The 18,715-nt window shown below is 34.6% G+C and overlaps 2 protein-coding genes across 6 annotated transcripts in view; both read left to right on the forward strand.

Annotated features, from left to right (window-relative positions):
* Positions 1 to 483: 483 nt before the first annotated feature.
* LOC109177343 (uncharacterized protein At4g08330, chloroplastic-like) lies at positions 484 to 3,792 on the forward strand. Of its 2 annotated transcripts, XM_019326672.1 has the most exons (3): positions 484 to 766; positions 3,136 to 3,568; positions 3,625 to 3,792. In XM_019326672.1, the coding sequence occupies exons 1-2, from the start codon at positions 672 to 674 to the stop codon at positions 3,527 to 3,529; spliced, it is 489 nt and encodes a 162-aa protein (XP_019182217.1). In that variant the 5' UTR covers positions 484 to 671; the 3' UTR covers positions 3,530 to 3,568; positions 3,625 to 3,792. The 2 variants fall into 2 exon arrangements, with proteins under 2 accessions (XP_019182217.1, XP_019182216.1); XM_019326671.1 differs by having other exon boundaries at positions 485 to 766; positions 3,136 to 3,792.
* A 2,862-nt stretch (positions 3,793 to 6,654) lies between these two features.
* Positions 6,655 to 18,715, forward strand: part of LOC109177339 (sister chromatid cohesion protein pds5) — a 52,363-nt gene continuing 40,302 nt past the window's right edge. The window contains exons 1-13 of one of the 4 annotated variants that reach the window (XM_019326665.1): positions 6,655 to 6,891; positions 7,781 to 7,978; positions 8,146 to 8,327; positions 10,499 to 10,661; positions 11,405 to 11,623; positions 12,281 to 12,521; positions 12,641 to 12,786; positions 12,875 to 13,032; positions 13,116 to 13,265; positions 13,342 to 13,390; positions 13,819 to 14,007; positions 14,637 to 14,810; positions 17,916 to 18,055. In XM_019326665.1, the coding sequence (XP_019182210.1) occupies positions 6,784 to 6,891; positions 7,781 to 7,978; positions 8,146 to 8,327; positions 10,499 to 10,661; positions 11,405 to 11,623; positions 12,281 to 12,521; positions 12,641 to 12,786; positions 12,875 to 13,032; positions 13,116 to 13,265; positions 13,342 to 13,390; positions 13,819 to 14,007; positions 14,637 to 14,810; positions 17,916 to 18,055 (2,117 nt within the window). In that variant the 5' untranslated portion in view covers positions 6,655 to 6,783. Of the gene's footprint in view, positions 6,892 to 7,780; positions 7,984 to 8,145; positions 8,328 to 10,498; positions 10,662 to 11,404; positions 11,624 to 12,280; positions 12,522 to 12,640; positions 12,787 to 12,874; positions 13,033 to 13,115; positions 13,266 to 13,341; positions 13,391 to 13,818; positions 14,008 to 14,636; positions 14,811 to 17,915; positions 18,056 to 18,715 lie in introns of those variants that run through there. The other 3 variants (XM_019326664.1, XM_019326666.1, XM_019326667.1) reach the window with 3 other exon arrangements.

The raw sequence follows: 18,715 nt of genomic DNA on the forward strand, positions 1-18,715 counted from the left end.
CAGTTATTATAAAGTCGTTGTACTTGTATAGAGCACTTGCACTTATTAGACCATATTAATTAGTTAGTATAAAATTGTGCATCTATGACAAGCATAGTGGACAAGCTCAAATATTGTACCAAGAACTATTTCAATATAATCGTTTATTCTTTGCTTACTACTTACTATATTCATAACGATATTCCGGTAAAATTATTTATCATTAAATACTAAATTTAATATTATAAAAAAATTAAATTGTAAATAATTTTAGTCAAACTTTATACATGAACATGCATATTTTAAACCATTTGAGAATATATACTGAGAAAATTTCACACTTTAATTTTAATTAATAAAAATAAATTAATCTAGATTGCTCATAGGATATGATCAAATCAATAGGTAATTAATACCGAAATCAAATTTAAAATGTTGTGATGGAGCCTGGAGGGCACTAATTTTCCCCGTAATCATCACGACCCATGTCTTCTTACCCATTTTAAACTATCACTTTGACCAATAGTCCAATACTTTACCCTTTGAACGGGCAAGGTGATCATCCGCATTTTGCCGTCATAGTTCAGCCACTCCGCCGGAAACGATGGGTAATTACTAATTAGCCACAAAGTCTTCTTTACATTCAGTGATCGCTGCGGTAGTACTGCAAATGAGAAGCTAGAAGCGCGTATATGTATGTATATATGGAAACTCCTAAAGGGCATCATCTTGATTTTCAGAAAAATCCCTCATTTGTCTCTTCTTCCCGGAGAGATGTCACTTATAGGTATGCTCTATTCTTCTTTTTTTTTTTTTTTTTTTTTTTAAATTTATTTTTCATTTTCCATTAATTTCATTCTATCTTATGCTTCTTTCTATCTGAACTCTGAAGGTACTGATTTTTCTTTCATTACGATATATATTGTAGCTTTTATTTCAGCAGAACCTATATTTGACAGTTGGGTATACTTTTCTAACTATTTTTACAAAGTTTTTTTTTTTTTTTTTAGTCTCATAGAATCTATAATTATGCTATTTCTATTCCCTGATTTTATGCTTAATTTACGTGTTCTATGAGACTATAAATCAAAGAGACCTTCCCCTAGGAGAAAGGCATTGAATGATCATTATAAGTTTATAGCTCTTGGAGCTGCGCAGAAAATACTTTGTTCGAGGGTGCTTTTGCAGTAACCCTTGTCTGTTATTCTTTTTCTCCCATATTTGGAATTCTAAATACAACTTCCTTCATTGAACATTTTGTCCAGTATTTTACTCTAACAATACCCCATTTTCCGAGCAATGGTGTTAGAAATTGTCTAGCATGCTTTTTTTTTTTTTTTTTTTTTTTGGCAAGTGCAATAGGGAAGAATAGTGTGGGGTTTGGGAAATTTTTGAGTCAAAACACATTTGGTAAATGCATTTAGCCTTTTAAAAAAAAAAAACTAAATCCTAAATATAAATTACGATGTATTTCTAGGATTTAATATTTTAGCCAAATGAAAAAAGCATGAAGATGTTTTCTGAAATGCGTTTTTGACAAAGTTTGATTGAATGCATTTCCTAAACATGTATAGGCTTCAATCCATAACACTAATCATCATAAAACTTGATTGTCTCCATCCCTTTGATTAAGCTTTCCTATTTTTGTGTGAATCGGGTGTCGTCAGAGTGGCAATTATATTTGTTCTGGCTAGTGCTATAGGAAAGAATAAATACACCTTTGCTGTTGGAGTGGTAGTTTCTAATTTTGTGTTTGTTTCAAATAGACGTAGGATTATGTATTGATTATTTCTTCCTCTTGGTCTTTTGCAATTTGTTTCACTCTTAAATCTGGAGTAGTTCTTTATTTCATTTTTGCCAAAAATCCATTGTTTCTCTACTTGTTTCATTTAATATATTTTGTACTTCTTTACTTTTATGCTGCTGTTAATCCTCATCTATTGGTCATCTATACTATATCCGAGCCTGCTAAAGTATTTTTCTAATTTTCTCTGTAAGAATTGTATAAGCTGTAAGAATTGTATAAGCTAAGCATCTTGAAACCTGACGTGTCACGCTTTACTGATCTTCTTTTTTATTTTATTCCTGTGTTTATGTTCACGCAGCAGAAACATTCAAAACCTCCAAACTATTAATTGCTGAAACCATTCATTTTGGTTTCCTTGTTACTGGTTGCCATCATGAGCTGTTGAAACTTTTAAATGTTGATACCATTAAGGCTCAGTGTTTTCCAATTTCCTTCAGTCCAGTCACTAAAACTATCAACATCTGAATACACAGACACATATAAATAGACTGTTCCCAAAAAGTAGCAATCGAGATGTAAATATTAATGGAAGTGGTCTTCTGCTTCAGATTTTCATTTAGTACAATGGAAGGGACATTTTAAAAATATTGTCAATTCAGGATGTTGCTTTACAGAATGTGTTTTCTTGAATGAGTCGGAAAACCAACAAGCTTTAATGTCAAAATGGATCCTTTCAAATCATTAACTAATCCAACAAATCCTTCAATGGATTGTGTGTTAAATAAATCCTTTCAAATCATTAACTAATCCAACAAATCCTTCAATGGAGTGTGTTAAATAATTTTGATTGAATGGAAAAAATTGTTTAATATTTCATAAATGCACAACTAAATCATTTGTTATTAGGCTGCTGATAAAGTTTGCAATTGTTATACCATGGACCAGGGTCCACCTTGTATTCTGGGCCTAATCCAAAACCAAAACGATATTCATATTATGTGTCTGCAATTAACATATCATGTACCTTCAGTTAATAAATTACGTGCCTACTAGAATTAACATATTATGTATATGCAATTAGTGTATTATGTGTTTGTAGTTAATAAATTATGTACCTGCAGTTAACATATTACGTGCCTTCAATTTATTTATTCATAATTTGTTAACTGTAGGCACATAATATGTTAATTGCAGACACATAATCTGAATCCATGGAATAATTTGCCTAAAGTTTGATGCTTTGTGCAATAATTGTTTCATTTGCCAATACAGTTATGAGTTTTTGTGGATGTTCAAATTCAATCGTACTTTTTGCACAAAAATGTTGCTACCACTGATTCAATGTATTGCAAGCCGCGTCATTGATTTTGCGCTGTTCTTTATGCTTAAAGTCATTTTTGTTCAAACAGTTGCGGGTGTTGTGGATATGAATTAAATCTTTGCTCCTCTAGTCGCAATACCTCTACCATTGGTTCCAAGTACAGCAAATGCATCAAGAAAGGGATCATATCTTTCTTATACATTGACGAAAGCAGATTTACGCAGGTTAAAGAAGTGCGATGTATGCCCTACTTCGTTTCCAAGCACTCCTGGGGCTTCTTCCCAAGGAGGACAAAACTTTTGTGTCGAAAATGTGGCAACCGTGTTGGAACTGCTTACGATGATGATGCTGCTTACCCGCTCGTAGCTGATGAATTAGACTCCACAATTCCAGATGAAACCGCAACGCATAGAAGGTATGATATAAAAATTCGCTCATTGCAACCTTCTTCGGAAGATCCCCGAGCCCCTGCTGTCATATGATGTAACATAGACAGAATGCCATGTATTCTTCAGTGCAGATAATTTGTGGTGTGCTGTGATGTGTAGATAGCATTTGTAGACAGAAACTTTTATTGTAAGCAATTTTGTTAGTGGGTGCTTGTAATGTAAGTTATAACAGTTAATTGTATGATTTGTTCAGTTAATAGGGCCGCCCCGTTGTTATGTTATCTCAATAGAGGACAACAAAGACAATTTAGTTTGATTTGTATCGATGCATAACATGTTTGTTTGTTCCACTTCAACCCCTTATTGTTTTGTTGGAGTTTGATGGCATGTTTTGAAATAGTTAGTAATTGATAGTTTTTAATAGACTGGATCCATCATAAAACTGGTTTGATATCGGGTAGAGGGTACGGAAAATGTATTGGATTGATAGGGCTCAATACCCTTAAAAATATCACGCTACAAAAGTTTGTAACTATACATAAGGAAATAAATTTGGCTCAAGTGGTCCAACTACCAAGCTCAACCACAAGAGGTGGACTACTATTGTTAACTAGGGTGGATTGTTGAAGACAATTGACGTACTACGTTATTGACTAAGGGAGAAGTCCAAGAAAAGAAGAATAGTTGATGATGATGGTTTGGAACGAACACCACCCCTGCCTTTTATACTAATCTCAAGGTCGCATGCCGTGGATAGGTGCACGGACCTCATCGTCATGTCCTCCTCAACCACATGCATGTCCTACACTCCTGCCAGGTGTTGGGTTTTCCTGCTAAACATTTCCCCACGCATCACGTCGCAGTCATCTTGCAGATAATGTACAGGCTCCCAGCCAATCGCTCGAAGATCACGCACGAATCCCCACCCTGCCACATCATCATATGGTGGGCGATTTGTTCGAGCCGTTCGCATGTTACTCGGCGCGATCTTTCTTTGCCATTGACGGACGACCAAGGCGGCCCATCGAGGGGCGGAAAAGCAGGGTTTTGACTGAAATGGGAAGGGACAAATGATTTTGGACAACAATGGGAAGCCTTTTTTTTTTTTTGACAGGAATAGAAAAACGAGTTTAGGAAATGCGGTTGGGGTCAAAACCGCATTTCCCAAACGCGGTTGTCGTATACGCATAGCCGCGTTTGAGAAATGCGACTTTTGTATTGCATACGATAGCCGCATTTCCCAAATGCGGCTATAATATTAGAATCGCTGGCTGGCGTTTATCCGGCGACAACAACGCGTTTGGGAAATGCGAGTTTGGGAAACACATTTCCCAAACGCGATTTTGTCGTCGGCGGGCCGGCCATTTACTCACATGCAAAAACAATATTATTCAAAGTTTTGCCACTGAAATGCGCGTGTAAGTATCTGAAAGTCTATACATACATATTCATACTGTTTTCGAACTTGAGTAGAGTAAACCAAAGTTTAATTGGAATGAATGTATGTGTAATTAAGTAAACATTGCGAAATTTTATCTGTGAAGACGATACATAAGAAAATAGGAATTTGAACGTTGTTAGTTGTAGATTTAATTATTTAATCGTAATGATAACACAATATTTATGTACGAGTTATATTTCTCAATGTACATCGAATTTGGATATGCTCCTTTGTGTATGTTATTATGGTATTTACAACAGTATTGAGTGTGAGTAAATAATTCATATATATTATTTTATATATGATATTGTACATTACATTTCCAAAATTTTCAAAATACAGGGTACATCATATTTGCAGGATAAGCTATCAATGAGAAAAAAATATTTGACATTAATAACTAAGGAATTTAAACGGTGAACCTCTAGACTTCGAGTTCGAGCTCAGGTATCAGGAAAACCCGATATGGAACAAAAACTCAAGATTAAAAAGTGTACACCGCCATATATTTGGGCTGCCAATTTGTCCTTATGCATAGTCTTTCCATTTGCACTTCCCTAGGAAAAACAATGAACATGATGGGTGCAACCCAGCCCATAGGTGCAACCCGGCACAATCCTTCTCGCCCGCTGACGGACAGCCAAGGCGGCACAACGAGGGGCAGAAAAGCCTCACGCCTTTTGATTTAAAGATGTTTCAAACTTTACCACTTAGGGTTTGTTTGGAACCTGAAAAAAAAAATATTTTTCGAAAAATGATTTACAGAAAATAACTCATATTTCTGGAAAATATTTTAATTTTATAGTGTTTGGCTGAATGTCATAAAATTATATTTTTTTGTTTGGCTAAAAAGTTAAGAAATTGCATGTTTTTGTTTGGTTCATTTTCCTAAAATGAACGTATTATTTGTTATTGGTTACGTAGTATTTGTTATAATAATAATGGAAAATGGTCAAATAGGTCATTGAACTTTAGCTGAAAAATCAATTAGCCTCTTTAATTTTTTAAAGGTGCAATTACACCCATAAACAATTCAGTTTGAACCAATGAAGCCCAAAATTCGATAAATGACATGCTATCACAAGTCACTAGCGATCCAGTCACCCTCCGCCGAAATTTCAGGCAAAAAAGTGATTGGCGACCGGCGAACGGTCGCCAGTCACGGAGAAGGAGAAGGCGACCAGATCTGGGTTGCCTTCTCCGGTTGAGAAGGCGACCACTGTGGTCGCCTTCTATGTGACTGGCGACCGACACTTTTTTGCCTAAAATTATTATTATTATTATGTGATGATGGTAGTGGTGTGGTAATATCAGTGGTGGTGGTATTTGTGGCACTGGTGGTGGTGGTGTGGTAGTGGTGTTGGTGTTGGTGGTGGTGGTTTGATAATGGTGGTAGTGGTAGTGGTGGTGGTAATAATAATAGTTCGGAAACAAATTTAAAAAATAGTAGAGGGAAGTGGGATAAAAAATTTAAAAATTCTGAAAATATTTTCTCATTAAAAAATTATGATGACATTTTCTGTCAAATTGAACATTTTTTTGTTGATCATAATAATTTTTTTTTTTTTTAATTTCATTTTCCTTGAATACCAAACACTGAAAAATTCTAAAAATAACTTTCTAAAATCATTTTGTGAGTTTTCAAACGTAATATTTCCATCTGTATCTTTTATTTTCTTTGCAAAAATGAAAATGTTGTCATTTACTAAAAAGCCCTTATTAATTCAACTTAAGGAAATCCAAACAGGCCCTTAAATCACATTTTGAGAGCGCGGGAAAGGTTCCGCACTCGGCATATACTGTTATTAAGCAGGCAAGAACTTGTGTTGTTTCACCAATTCAATTTCTTAGGGTTGGGGTTCCCTGCTCAAATTCTCCACTGTAAACTCAGTTTTTCCACAGAAAAATGGTGGAATCGGAGTCGGAGGTCGCCGGGCGAATCGTTAAAATCAGCCAACGGTTTGCCTCTCACAAAGCTTGCCCCGGCAAAGACACTCTCGTCAAATTACTCAAAGTAACGCTATCTTCCTTCGCTCTTCTTATTCTACACTTTTGTATAGTATAAATACTCCGTTTCCACATTTATTCGCTTTTCCCCATTTTTTCGACGTAAATATGGAAAATTATCTGGTACCCCCATTCCGTTTCTTCCAGAGTGCCATTTGCTTGCATTTCTTTGGAAACTATTTTGATTTCTCAGTTTTTAAACCCGCATAAGCTTGTAATCGACTATAATTTTGTTTTCCACGAATGGCCTCATCCGATGGGGTTATTGAGAAGTTACTTTGGTAGTAATGGCTTATTACGAAGAGGTAGAGATTGAACTATAGTGGAATAAGTAATCTGGTTCTATTCTGACACGTTTTTGGTTTAGATGTTAGTCACTAAGTAGTGTGCTGCCTACAAGATTGGTGGGCTTCATTTGATGGTTCTGTCTGTATTTCACTAGTTTAAGAGGGTTTCTCATCTTTAGAGTGTTTTGTTTCTTTGTTGTCTGTAATAAAATATTTCTTTATAGTTCACTTCAATAAGTTCTCTTATCAGTGTGCTGTTAAGATATATTTTGACTTTGTTATGCTTCATGTTCAATTTCCTGCTGAAGTGATTGTCTCTACAACTGTGTTGAAGTTTAAGGTACTACTAGTACTACTACTACTACTGCAAGGATTGGAAGTGCAGTTTTATATTTAATAAGGAGCTTCTTATTTGTTGAGGACCAAGAGCATGTTTCAGCATCTCTTATCTTACTGGCTTCTTTTTAATATTTTGTTATGCAGTACTATCCAAGTAGAACTAGATAGTAGATAACACAGGGTAGTTTGTTTTTCCTTCACCAAGCATCTGCTTTATGTTTCAGGATATCATAAAACCCTTTAGCTTAATCTGAGTTGTTCTTGCTGCAGGAAGCTGTAGATGCTTTGGAACAGCTAGAACAGTCTGAATCATTGAAATCTATGTTGACTCCTTTAAGCAGATCTCTTGTTAGATTTGCTCTGCTAAAGCACAAGGATAGAGATGTTAGACTTCTTGTTGGTATCTGCTTCTGTGAAATTATCCGGGTCTTGGCACCAAATCCTGATTTCAGTGATGCAACTTTTAGGGTAGAGTTTGACTTTATAAAATGCACTTATACTATCCTTGTGTTATATTTTAATTTTTAACCTTCTCTATCTATTAAATTTATGGAAATTACATAATTATAATTTTGTATCCTCTCTCTGTCTATCCCTCTCTCACTCACTACCTCTCTCTTCCCTCGTGTAACCAGGATATTTTTAGACTTCTATTAAGTATTTTTGCGGAGCTTGATGATACCAAACACGCCTTCTTGGATAAAAGGGTTCAACTGTTGGAAACTGTTGCAAAGCTCCGTTTTTGTGTGATAATGCTTGATATTGGTTGTGAAGATTTAGTTCTCAAAATGTTCAAAATCTTTTTCAGCATTGTGAGGTAAGTTGTTGGTGTTATTATTATTATTATTATTATTATTATTATTATTATTATTATATTTTTTTTATTTTAAAATTTGTATTCGCTGATACTGACTCTGCAGTGTTTTATACTCCTTAAGTTATTGAAATAGTAAAACTCATGGAGAAGGTGGAATAGGTTGATCACCACGTCACTTACATAGAACAGCATATAAAACTTAGTTAGTGATTCCGTTTGAACTTTTTGATAAGGAAATCTTCAATTTATAGTGCTAACTTGTGCAACATTGTAAAATTTGTTCAATTCAGTTACTGAGAAATACATTTAATGCAATGAGTAATTGTTTGATATGAATTCTGAGTAATTTGTGTGCCATTAGAACAGGTTGATATGTTTGTTTAGAGTAAACCATGTAAAGTAGAATGCATTTTGAGATTTCAGGAAGGTTGTTAATAATATTGGGATCCAATTGGAGGGCCGTTGAACTTGGATTAATCTCTAAGGCAAATTGGTGACAAATTTAAATGGTGAGCTTGGATTTAATTGATTGTGCGCATGGATTAAATGATTAATTTAGTAGCAGACTATGGCATTTTGGGAGCTGATTATGGACTGTCCAAGCTTGGTTAAGATGTGGAAATCAAGTTAAAAAAAATCAAGAAAAAGGGCTGCATGAATTTAGAAACTAAATTAGAGTTTGAATATTTGAAATTAATTTCTCTGAAATTTCTATTCTTGTTAGTTTGTTAGCTCAATTATAGTGCATTTTGAATTGGAATTATGTTTGTTTATACTGAATTAAGCTGCTCAAAAGCCTGTAAATTGCTGAGCTTCTCTTGTATTTGATAGACCTTGGATGAATGAAATTAGTCTCAAGTTTTGCATCTTGCAAATCTGTTTTCTTTCCTTGAGTTCATGAGGAATCTTTAGACTTATCAAGTGTAATCCCACTTGTGGTGTCCAAACTCAGCTTTTATCACTTCTATAACCCAAGTGTAGTGAGCTACCTATCCAAAAAAAAAAAAAAAAAAGACTATCCAAAAGACACAAAAAACAGCCCTATTTACCCTTCACCAAATCAAACCTTCATCCACAATCAATTCATCGAAGTCTAAGCTTATCCAGAATTTTTCTTGGGGATTGAGTGAGGTATTCTTGTGCAATCTTTAGCCAGTTTTAATCACAACAATGCAAGCTGAAAGAAGATAGAACTAAGTATGCTCTTAATACATGCCATCTATTCAGATTTGAATTCTTTTGCCTTTTGAGGGCTTGCACAGTGAAAGGCAACAATTTAGGTTTTGGGAGACAGTTAGAGATCTTGTATCCCTTGTTCTTAGGAGGTAGTTATGAATTTCTCTTAAATGAATGAGAATATATGTTTATGGACTGTTTTTTTATATTTATTCTCGACACATGCTTTTAATGTTAATGTGGGGATGTAATACACAAAACTCTGCAGAATCAAAAAGTAAAAAAAATCTGTAGAAGCTCATGCCATAGTGAATTCTATCTGAAAATAAAAAATAAGGAATAGGAAAAGGGAAAGTGCCTCTGATCTTGAATAGGCACCTTGTACCTATTTCCATGTGAATTTTATGCTTTTTCTTATGGGTGTTTCTTATATATATATATAAAGTTGCCAATAAAAAATGATTTTTCTTTATGATTTATTTTTGTTTAACTTCTGTGAAGTTTGATTAGAGCTGTGGTCTAAGTGCCTACTGTTTCTTTTTCATTCCAAATGTTTTTCCCATTTGTGATTAGAATGTCTACATGCCAATCTTAAGCCTGACAAGATAAATATGCAATAATCTTCATTCAACCACAACCAGACAACCAGTAGAAGTAGGATTGCCTTCAGCTGGTCCAAGTGAGTAGAAATATTTGGGAGATGTTCATATAGTACTAGAGGAAGTTGTAGGTTCATAAAGTGAAGTTGATACATTCTACTCTTTTAAATGGTTACTAAATTGACCTTATCTTGAATCTGAGGCATTAATTAAGCTAATTCTCTCTAGGAGGTCAATGTGATATGTGTGCAACCATATACCTTAGTTTTCTTTAAATTGGAGAACTAGTGGGGATTTATTGTGCAGTTCTCTCTGATATTTCTTAAACTATAAATAGTAGCTTATGGCTAGATGGGATTAGTTCCACTGATATAAAATTACTTCCTTTTCTTGTAGGGACCACCACCCATTGAGTATGATTGATGCTATGTCATCTATAATGACAGATGTTTTGGAGGAGAAAGTGGTGGAGAACAGCTCTGAGCTGCTTTCATCTGAAGGAAAGGTATCTGAACCGCTTCTAGACGTGATCTTGCAAAATCTCCTGAAAGAAACAAAGGTCAGTATAGTAATAGAATTCATTTTAAGTTTGAGAAGGCTTAGACTAAGCTCTGATTCTACTTAGTTGCATATGACAAAGCAACACTGAAGTTATTTTCATAGATAAGCAATGTGAAAAATAGTTTCACAGTTGTGGTTCTGGTACTTGTTACATTGCTTAAATGAGCATAGAAGAGAGATTCTACTTAGTGTAGCTTTAGGTTTGGAAGTAGGAGTCAAAGATTGAGTGGGATAGAATAGAGAGTTACAAGTGAAGACACCTGAGTTAGCATTTAGCAACATTGGCTTCTACTCTATCTTAGGCCAATGGTACAGATATAAGGAAATAAATAAATGGCTTATGTTGGCTGGTTAGTATTGCGTATATAGAGTTTTAGATCATCCATATTCATTTAAAGTGAGGAATAGTACTGAAAAAATGCCCCAAGATATTGAGAACAAACAGAATTAAAGCGCCAAGCAAAATGAAGAAAAGATAATGAAATGGAGATGACGCAATAGACTTGAAAGAATAAGTTTGCTGGATTGTGAATTGTAAAAGGAGCTCTACCATCCTACTGTTTTTTAATTTTAAAGCTTTATTCTAGAAATGGACCAGAGAATAGAAACTGAGAATATATACTTTTTGATACTTCCTGGATTAGAAGAAATGAGTACTTTTTGAGAATATATTTTAGTCCTTGGTTAGGTAAATGGAAAGTCCTCTATTCAGCTAAATTATGTTTACTGATTCTTCTCCAGGATATTTCTGCTTCCAAACGGTTGGCTATTTACATCATTCAGAATTATGGTGGCAAGCTTGAGCACATTATTGCTAGGTTTTTAAGATCTTGTATACTGAACAGAGATGCTGTCGGAAGCATGGTGAAAGAATATTACCACGAGATTATATATGAAATATTCCATTGTGCTCCTCAAATGCTTATTTCTGTCATTCCTACCTTGACCAATGAATTACTGGTTAGCCATTCCATTTCTCAATTTGTTTTACCTTTGCCATATCCTTAGTTATTTGGCAAAACTAGAGCATGCTTGGCCAGGCAAATTTTTTTTCCAAATATATCTATTTGGATAAGATATTTTAAAATTGGCTTATTAAATAGGTTTCTAATATGTTTGGTTTAATCCACCTTGAAAGTTCTTTTTAGAACAAAATAGTTGTTTGGGTATATAACTGTTAAAACTGTATTTTTCAAATTAATGATGGTCAAACTGTCAAAGTTACAATAGAGACATGTATCACTGAATTAGAGCTCTTCAAATATAGGGAGACATTGGAATTTCAGAAATATCATTAATGTGACATGCCATTGTCCAAACTTTTAGAAAATAGATTTTCTAAAAAGCTTCTGTTTGAGGGTGGCTTGGAATAGGTTTTTCCTCTTATTTATTCCAACAAGTTTTTCTCAAACATTAACATTTGGCCAACTTTTAACTTATTTGTGTAGATAAGCCCCAAATAAGCTCGACATGCACATAGTGAACTTCAAATTTGAATTCATCCCCATCTGATCTTGTTTCATTCACTCCTTTCCCTTGCCCATTATTGTAAAATCTTTCTTTTTCCAGTAGTTGTTTTGGCCACTTTTGCAATTGATAATGGAATTCAATTTACAGACAGATCAAGTAGATGTTCGTATAAAAGCTTTAAACTTAATTGGGAAACTTCTTTCATTGCCCGGAAACCATGTTGCCAAAGATTATCGCTATCTCTTTATGGAGTTCTTAAACAGATTCTCTGATAAGTCAGCTGAAGTGAGACTCAATGCTCTTTCACATGCAAAAACTTTGTACATAGCCAATGAACTGGAGACTGAAATCACTGAATCCTCTCAAAGCTCCAAAACTGAAGTTCTAAGTAAGCTGCCAAAGGCCCAAAACTGAAGCATCTTGTCACTATTTCCCTTAGCATGTCTTGTTCCATCATCTCTTGATACTAAAGTTAATAATTGATTTTTAACTTTGTGGACTTGGCAGGTGCTCTCGAAGGTCGACTCTTAGACCTTGATGATGGGGTGAGGGCAAAAGCAGTGACTGTGCTGTGTGATTTGGCAAGGAATAATTTTAAATCATTCCCCTCTAAACTAATTTCTCTTATTGCAGATAGGCTGCGTGACAAAAAGGTTATATGCCAAGTCAGAACTAAATACTTTTCTAGTGCTATCTGTACTGTATTTCTTCATCTTACCTTTTCATCTGAAATTAATGTAGGTATCTGTCAGAACGAAAGCATTGAAGAAGTTGCTTGAAGTCTATCAGGAATATTGCACAAAATGCGCTCCTCATGTTTTGGATCTCAGTGACTCCCTGGAACAGATTCCTTGCAAAATTTTGATGCTTTGCTATGGAAAAGACTGTGAAGAGTTCAAGTAGGGCTAAATCACACATTACCGCTGGTCAAAGAAACATAAGGCTTACTTGTTAGATGTACTGATTGTTTTATGATTTTCAGGCCTGAAAGAGTGGAGCATTTGCTAGCTGAGGATCTATTTCCTGCTTCTCTTTCAACTAAGGAGATAACTAAGCACTGGGTCTTCATTTTCTCACTTTTTACACCTCCTCATCTGAAGGTGTTGAACATCATTTTATCTCAAAAACGAAGGTGCTGTTGGTTGGTCAATTCTGCCAATGTAATAATAGAAATCCCCATCCCTTTCTGATGTTATGTTAATTTTCAGGTTGCAAAAGGAGATACAAGACTACTTAGCTCTCCAGAACAAAGATGATGTACCATTTTGAACTTTTCAGCTACTCTTGTTACTGTTTAGTTTTATAAGAAATAAGTATTTTCTGTACTGCTTCATTTTGGCCATGAAAGGATTATTGGATTTGATAGTTCCTAAATGTTATTTTTGTTTGTTTTAAATTTTTTTTAATGGAATTGGTACCTATCAGTATCTATATTATCAGTATGATTGGCTTAGCCATCCTACTACTATGCTTTTCTTCTTAGTATTGACTCCAAAATGTAGGGGAAAAGGTGAATGAAAAAAAAAGAAAAGAAAAATAGAACTAGCAATAACTATTAGACTCCCTGCAAATTAACTAGTCACAAGTACTTGGTTGTCAAGAAGGATTTTTGCTGCATAAATTTGTCTTATCCTAGGGGTGTGTCATTATTTATTTTCAACAGATGGATATTCTTTATTTTTCAGGACCAGTGCCTGGAGGACATTGAAATGAAAATTAAGATATCAATTGTGAAAATGTCAGCATTGTTCACAGATCCTGCTAAAGCAGAAGAGTGCTTTCATAAGCTGGACAAAGTGAAAGATAAGGGAATATTTGATGCACTGGAAAAGGTGTTAACTCAAGTGGCTGGAGGAAATGCCCAGGTGATAAGGATTTTTTAATTTTATTTAATTTTTTTTTTCTTTTACCTTTGGTTCATTTGCTTTAACGAACTGTGACCATTTGCTTTCATTTTTTTTTTTTTTTTCAATTTCAACTAGGCTGTGGAAATTCTTTGCAGAGTATAGAACATTCCTTTATGGTTTCAGTATTTTCATAATCTGTTAGAAATTCTTTGCTTAGTTGTTTGACCTTAGGGTATCCCTGAAGGTGTGTTAATGTGCTAACTACTGATTCATTTTAGTCTTACAAATGTGACTATCACAATTCACAAGTCACAAATGTTATATTGATGGTCCTTGAAGTTTAGTGTTATTATGTTTCATATTTCTTTAGAGGAAAGATGTGATTTGTATGCAACTGGTTGCTATTGGGAATGGAAGTTCCTGAATTTAAGGTTTCCACTACAATAGCTTGTTTGAATGCCATGATTTTGTTTTTAATAAGTTGAACCCTGTGAATCTGTGATACTTTTGTTGCTTATCCATCTTTGTTTGGTAATTATTTATTTATTTTCTCTATGCTTTTGTCAAATGAATTGATTTTCCATAGTATTCTTTTAATTGGGTTATTCGTCAGAGTTTGATAAGAATTTTGTCCATTGGAACTCTCTTGTTTGCAGGATAATCTTTTGACAGTAATTGGAGATAGCAGTCCACATTTTGAGTTTCTGCAATTACTCTTCAAGAAGTGCTCATTTAATATATTTAATTCCCAGCACGTTCACTATATGCTAGAGCGTCTCTCACTTGACAGATTTGAGCATTTGGAGCATTCTTGTGTTCAACTCCTGTTGGTAAGACCATAAAATATATCTAATACCTTCATAGATGCTAAATTCTATTAATCAAGTTTTAAAAGTCATTCTTAACATGAATTTGACAGGACTGTTTTTTTTTTTTAATCATCAAATCATCTGCAGTAGAGTCTTTCTTTACTTAGACAATTCAGAATATTGGAAAAAGTGGTGAACAGATAAAATGATGATGGTGTTAATGTGGGTGGGGAAATGATGGTCTCATACAAACCTTAGTCTACTTCATTTTTAACACAATTATACTTTCTAGACTAGAGTTGATATGTTGGATGTTATCATGTAGATGATGAGCCTCCAAGTCGATCATACTTGTTAGAAGTGGTTGTGATGAAGTGATTGCAATCACTACTCTAATACTCTATGCTTCGATCTGAAAAAGTTTAGGTATGTGATAAAGTTGACCAAAGTGATTGCTTTGGTTAGACGTGATTGAAACAACTACCCACATCTCAAAGCGTGCCCTTTTGATGTGATGCGAGGCAATGTTAAGCTGTCAATGTTCCAAAATTAGGGTTGAAATTTAATACATTCTTCCTTTGTGCTTTGCTTCTTAGTCTTGCTTCATCAAACTCTGGAAATCTGGCCAGCAATGTTTGTCTCAACTACTAGACTTAGCGTTTAATTAAACTCTTAGGCATGCCTCCCTTCTTCTTCTTCTTCTTCCCATATTCTATGTTTTCATAAAATTTGAAGGAACAACAGAATTATATATAAGCCTTTGTTAACACAGAAGGATTGGAAAATGCATTTTCTATATATCACAAGGAAAAAGGTCCTATATATACATGAGAGAATTCCTAAATAAGATAACAAAATAAATACTGATTTCTATAACTATGGACATAATCCCTACGTTACTATATATATTACTCTTTTAGTAATAGCCTTCTTCCCATATTCTATGTTTTCATAAAAATTTGAAGAAACAACAGAAATATATAAAAGCACAAGAAGAACCTTCAACTACTATTCTAGGTTTGAACTATACCATCTAACCAAGGTTCTAAGTGTGAAAATAACACTTTAAATAGAGTCCTAACACTTTGTATTTCTTAACACTCCCCCTCAAGATGCAGCATGCATATCATATGCTCCAAGTTTGTAACAAAAGTGTTCCACCCTAGGCCTCATTGAACCCACAAATGAGGTGTAATCTCTCTAGAGGCTACTTTCTCTTTAACAAAATGACAATAAATCTCAATGTGTTTTGTTCTTTCATGGAAGATTGTTATTGGTGCTACTGGATTGTCAAAAATGTGTTTCATGTACCCCATTGTGCAAAACTTCAACTTAGTAAAAGATGCTTCAGCCAGCCAAGTTCACATGCATTTCATTGAATAAGTCTATCTGTCTATTATGTTTGATGGTTCAAATTTACCTGGTCAACTTGGCCCTGTGGAATGTTTACGTGGATGTGAGGTTGACATGTCAAAGTGATAGACCAAATTAAGGATGGGAAGAGTGTATTAATGGATGTTGTTCACTATTACATGGATACAAAGTATAAAAATTGGTATAGTAACACAGGACACAGGGAGTATTGCCTTGGGGGGGTCGGGGAGCTCCAATCTTAGTATGTAATAGTTGATATAGAATGGCTTGTACAAGGGGGTATTTATATTAGTGTTGTTCTACAAGTAACATAATGAGACCTAGTAGGTAGGTTGACACGGAGTACTCTAGTTGGCCATAGTCAGTAGTCTGTTAGGCTGCAGCCAACAGCTCATGATGACATTTTGTAGGCTTTAGATGCTACGTTGACTTCTCAAGCCCGAGCTATAGGGTTGAGGGCTAGAGGGCGTCAAGATTAGTTTGTTATCCCTAATACATCCTAAGAAGGGGGTAAATTAGGATATAAGTAAGTGTGTGCCTTTTCAAACAGTTCAACCTTTAAAGTTTAATCACAATAAACAAGAATATAAATCGTGTAGTTGGTTTTGTCTAGATGTTTGCTAATATAACAAAGTAAATAGAGTAGAGAAAAATATATAGACACAAGATTTAGAGGTTTTTTTTTTTACAAGGAGCCGAAACAGGGATGTGGAAAAAGTTGCTGGGAAATTCTGTCAGAGGAGGGCTTACGCACTGGTCATGAGGATGGAGTAACGTCGTGGCAGTCTGCATGATGCTTGAGGCGGTGATGGCCGATGGGACTTGCTGGGCAACCTTCTTCAGACACTCTAGGGACAGTTTCCAGATTCAATTTGTATGAAACACTAACTCCAAGAGAGTAATAGGAATTGGGTGAACAGACACTGTTTAGGCAACCAGAAAAATGATCTGAAAGTCAGTAATTTAGGGCCACAATCTGTGACTCCTATACCATGTTGTATAGGAGAAGAGAGAATATTCTATGTTTTCATAAAAATCTAAAGAAAAGAACACAAATATATACAAGCACAAGAAGACCCTTCAACTACTATTCTAGATGTGAACATGACACTTTAAACAAAGTCCTAACTCTTTGTACTTCTCAACAACATGAATAGGCTTTACTTTTTTCCTCTTGTGAAAGACAACTTTTTCCCTTCATCTCTCAGCCTTGCAGTACATGGCAGCCACTGTTGCTTTGACCTTTTTTTTTTTTTTTTTTTTTTTGCTTTGACATATACTCATTATGGGTTTGTCCTCAAAAGTGATATTCTTACATCCATAGGGTCATAATTATTTCATTTATTTGGGTAGTGAGTAGTAAAAGATGTGGTCACAATTATTTCATTTATTTGGGTAGTGAGTAGTAAAAGATGTGGTAAATGGAATGAGGATTCCTATGAAATTGCAATCACCATTGAATTGAACACCCTTCCATTAAGTTGAATGCAACTTCAAGTTTCCTACTTGGCATTTCAATTTTCAAGAATTCCGGTATTCATCCAGGCATCCAGCACTAGCTCTAGTATCCAAACATTATTTTATATGGCTAAACTGCACATATGGTGTTATCTGATAGGCCCTCTTTTCTTCTCTCCTTTATGCTCTTGAAACACCATTTTCAGTCTATATGGCATGCATTTTCATGGGATTATTTCTTGGCATTAGTTTTGACACATCTCATACTTCTGTTGCTTTTTCCTCCATTCTCAGACTATTGTCAATGCATTCCCTTCACTCCTGAGAGGTTTAGAAATACATTTCCGGCGTCTATTACTGGAGGGGGTGATCCCCATCAATGACCTGTTGCTTCAAATGCTGGCAAACGGAACATGCATTGGTATCAAATTAAGGTGATTTTTTTTTCCCCTTATAGCTGTTGCATTATTTTGGTAAATTCTAGCTGTAGTATGTGTAAACATAACCTGGGATGTGCATTGACTGTGTACATAACTTTTCTCTAATACTAACATTCAATTATTTTTTGTACTATATTATGAAGTTTGCATGGATGCTATTTTAGTGTAAAACCTATTTCAAATGCATTATTGATTTGAGGTACAAGAAAGTAGATTTATTTTCTTGTCTGTTAGATGTCTCACTTGTTTGTCATGTTCAGATTTTATTGTTTTCATGTTTAGACAACAAGCCTTGTGTCTGGTATGCCTTTGACAGTCATGTTCCTCTAACTAGCTCTCAATATCTCTCAATATCTCTCAATATCTCGTAGGGCTACTAACTATAATTAATCTTTTCCTTCTAATGCCTAATGCTTAAGTTTGTTTCAACCCCGTGTAATATTTGATTATAAATTTATAATTCAATCCATAATAATGTTTGTGTTGGTCTAAATATGACTTTGGTCTATGAACCTATTGTTTCTCCGTATCTCTTAGAAGTTAGAACTACTAACTCTGAATAATCTTTGCATTTAAGGTTTATGTTTTTCCAACTCTATTTAATATCTGATTGTAATTCAATTGATACTAATGTCTATATTGGTCTAAAAATGA

Source organism: Ipomoea nil, unplaced genomic scaffold (assembly GCF_001879475.1).
Source record: "Ipomoea nil cultivar Tokyo-kokei standard unplaced genomic scaffold, Asagao_1.1 scaffold0804, whole genome shotgun sequence".
Lineage (NCBI taxonomy): Eukaryota > Viridiplantae > Streptophyta > Magnoliopsida > Solanales > Convolvulaceae > Ipomoea > Ipomoea nil.

Bases quoted from the DNA above. Each gene is read 5' to 3' on its own strand.
- LOC109177343 (XM_019326672.1), top strand. From the start codon at position 672: ATGTATGTATATATGGAAACTCCTAAAGGGCATCATCTTGATTTTCAG. The intron at 767-3,135 runs GTATGCTCTATT...TTGTTCAAACAG, and splicing joins CGGAGAGATGTCACTTATAG to TTGCGGGTGTTGTGGATATG.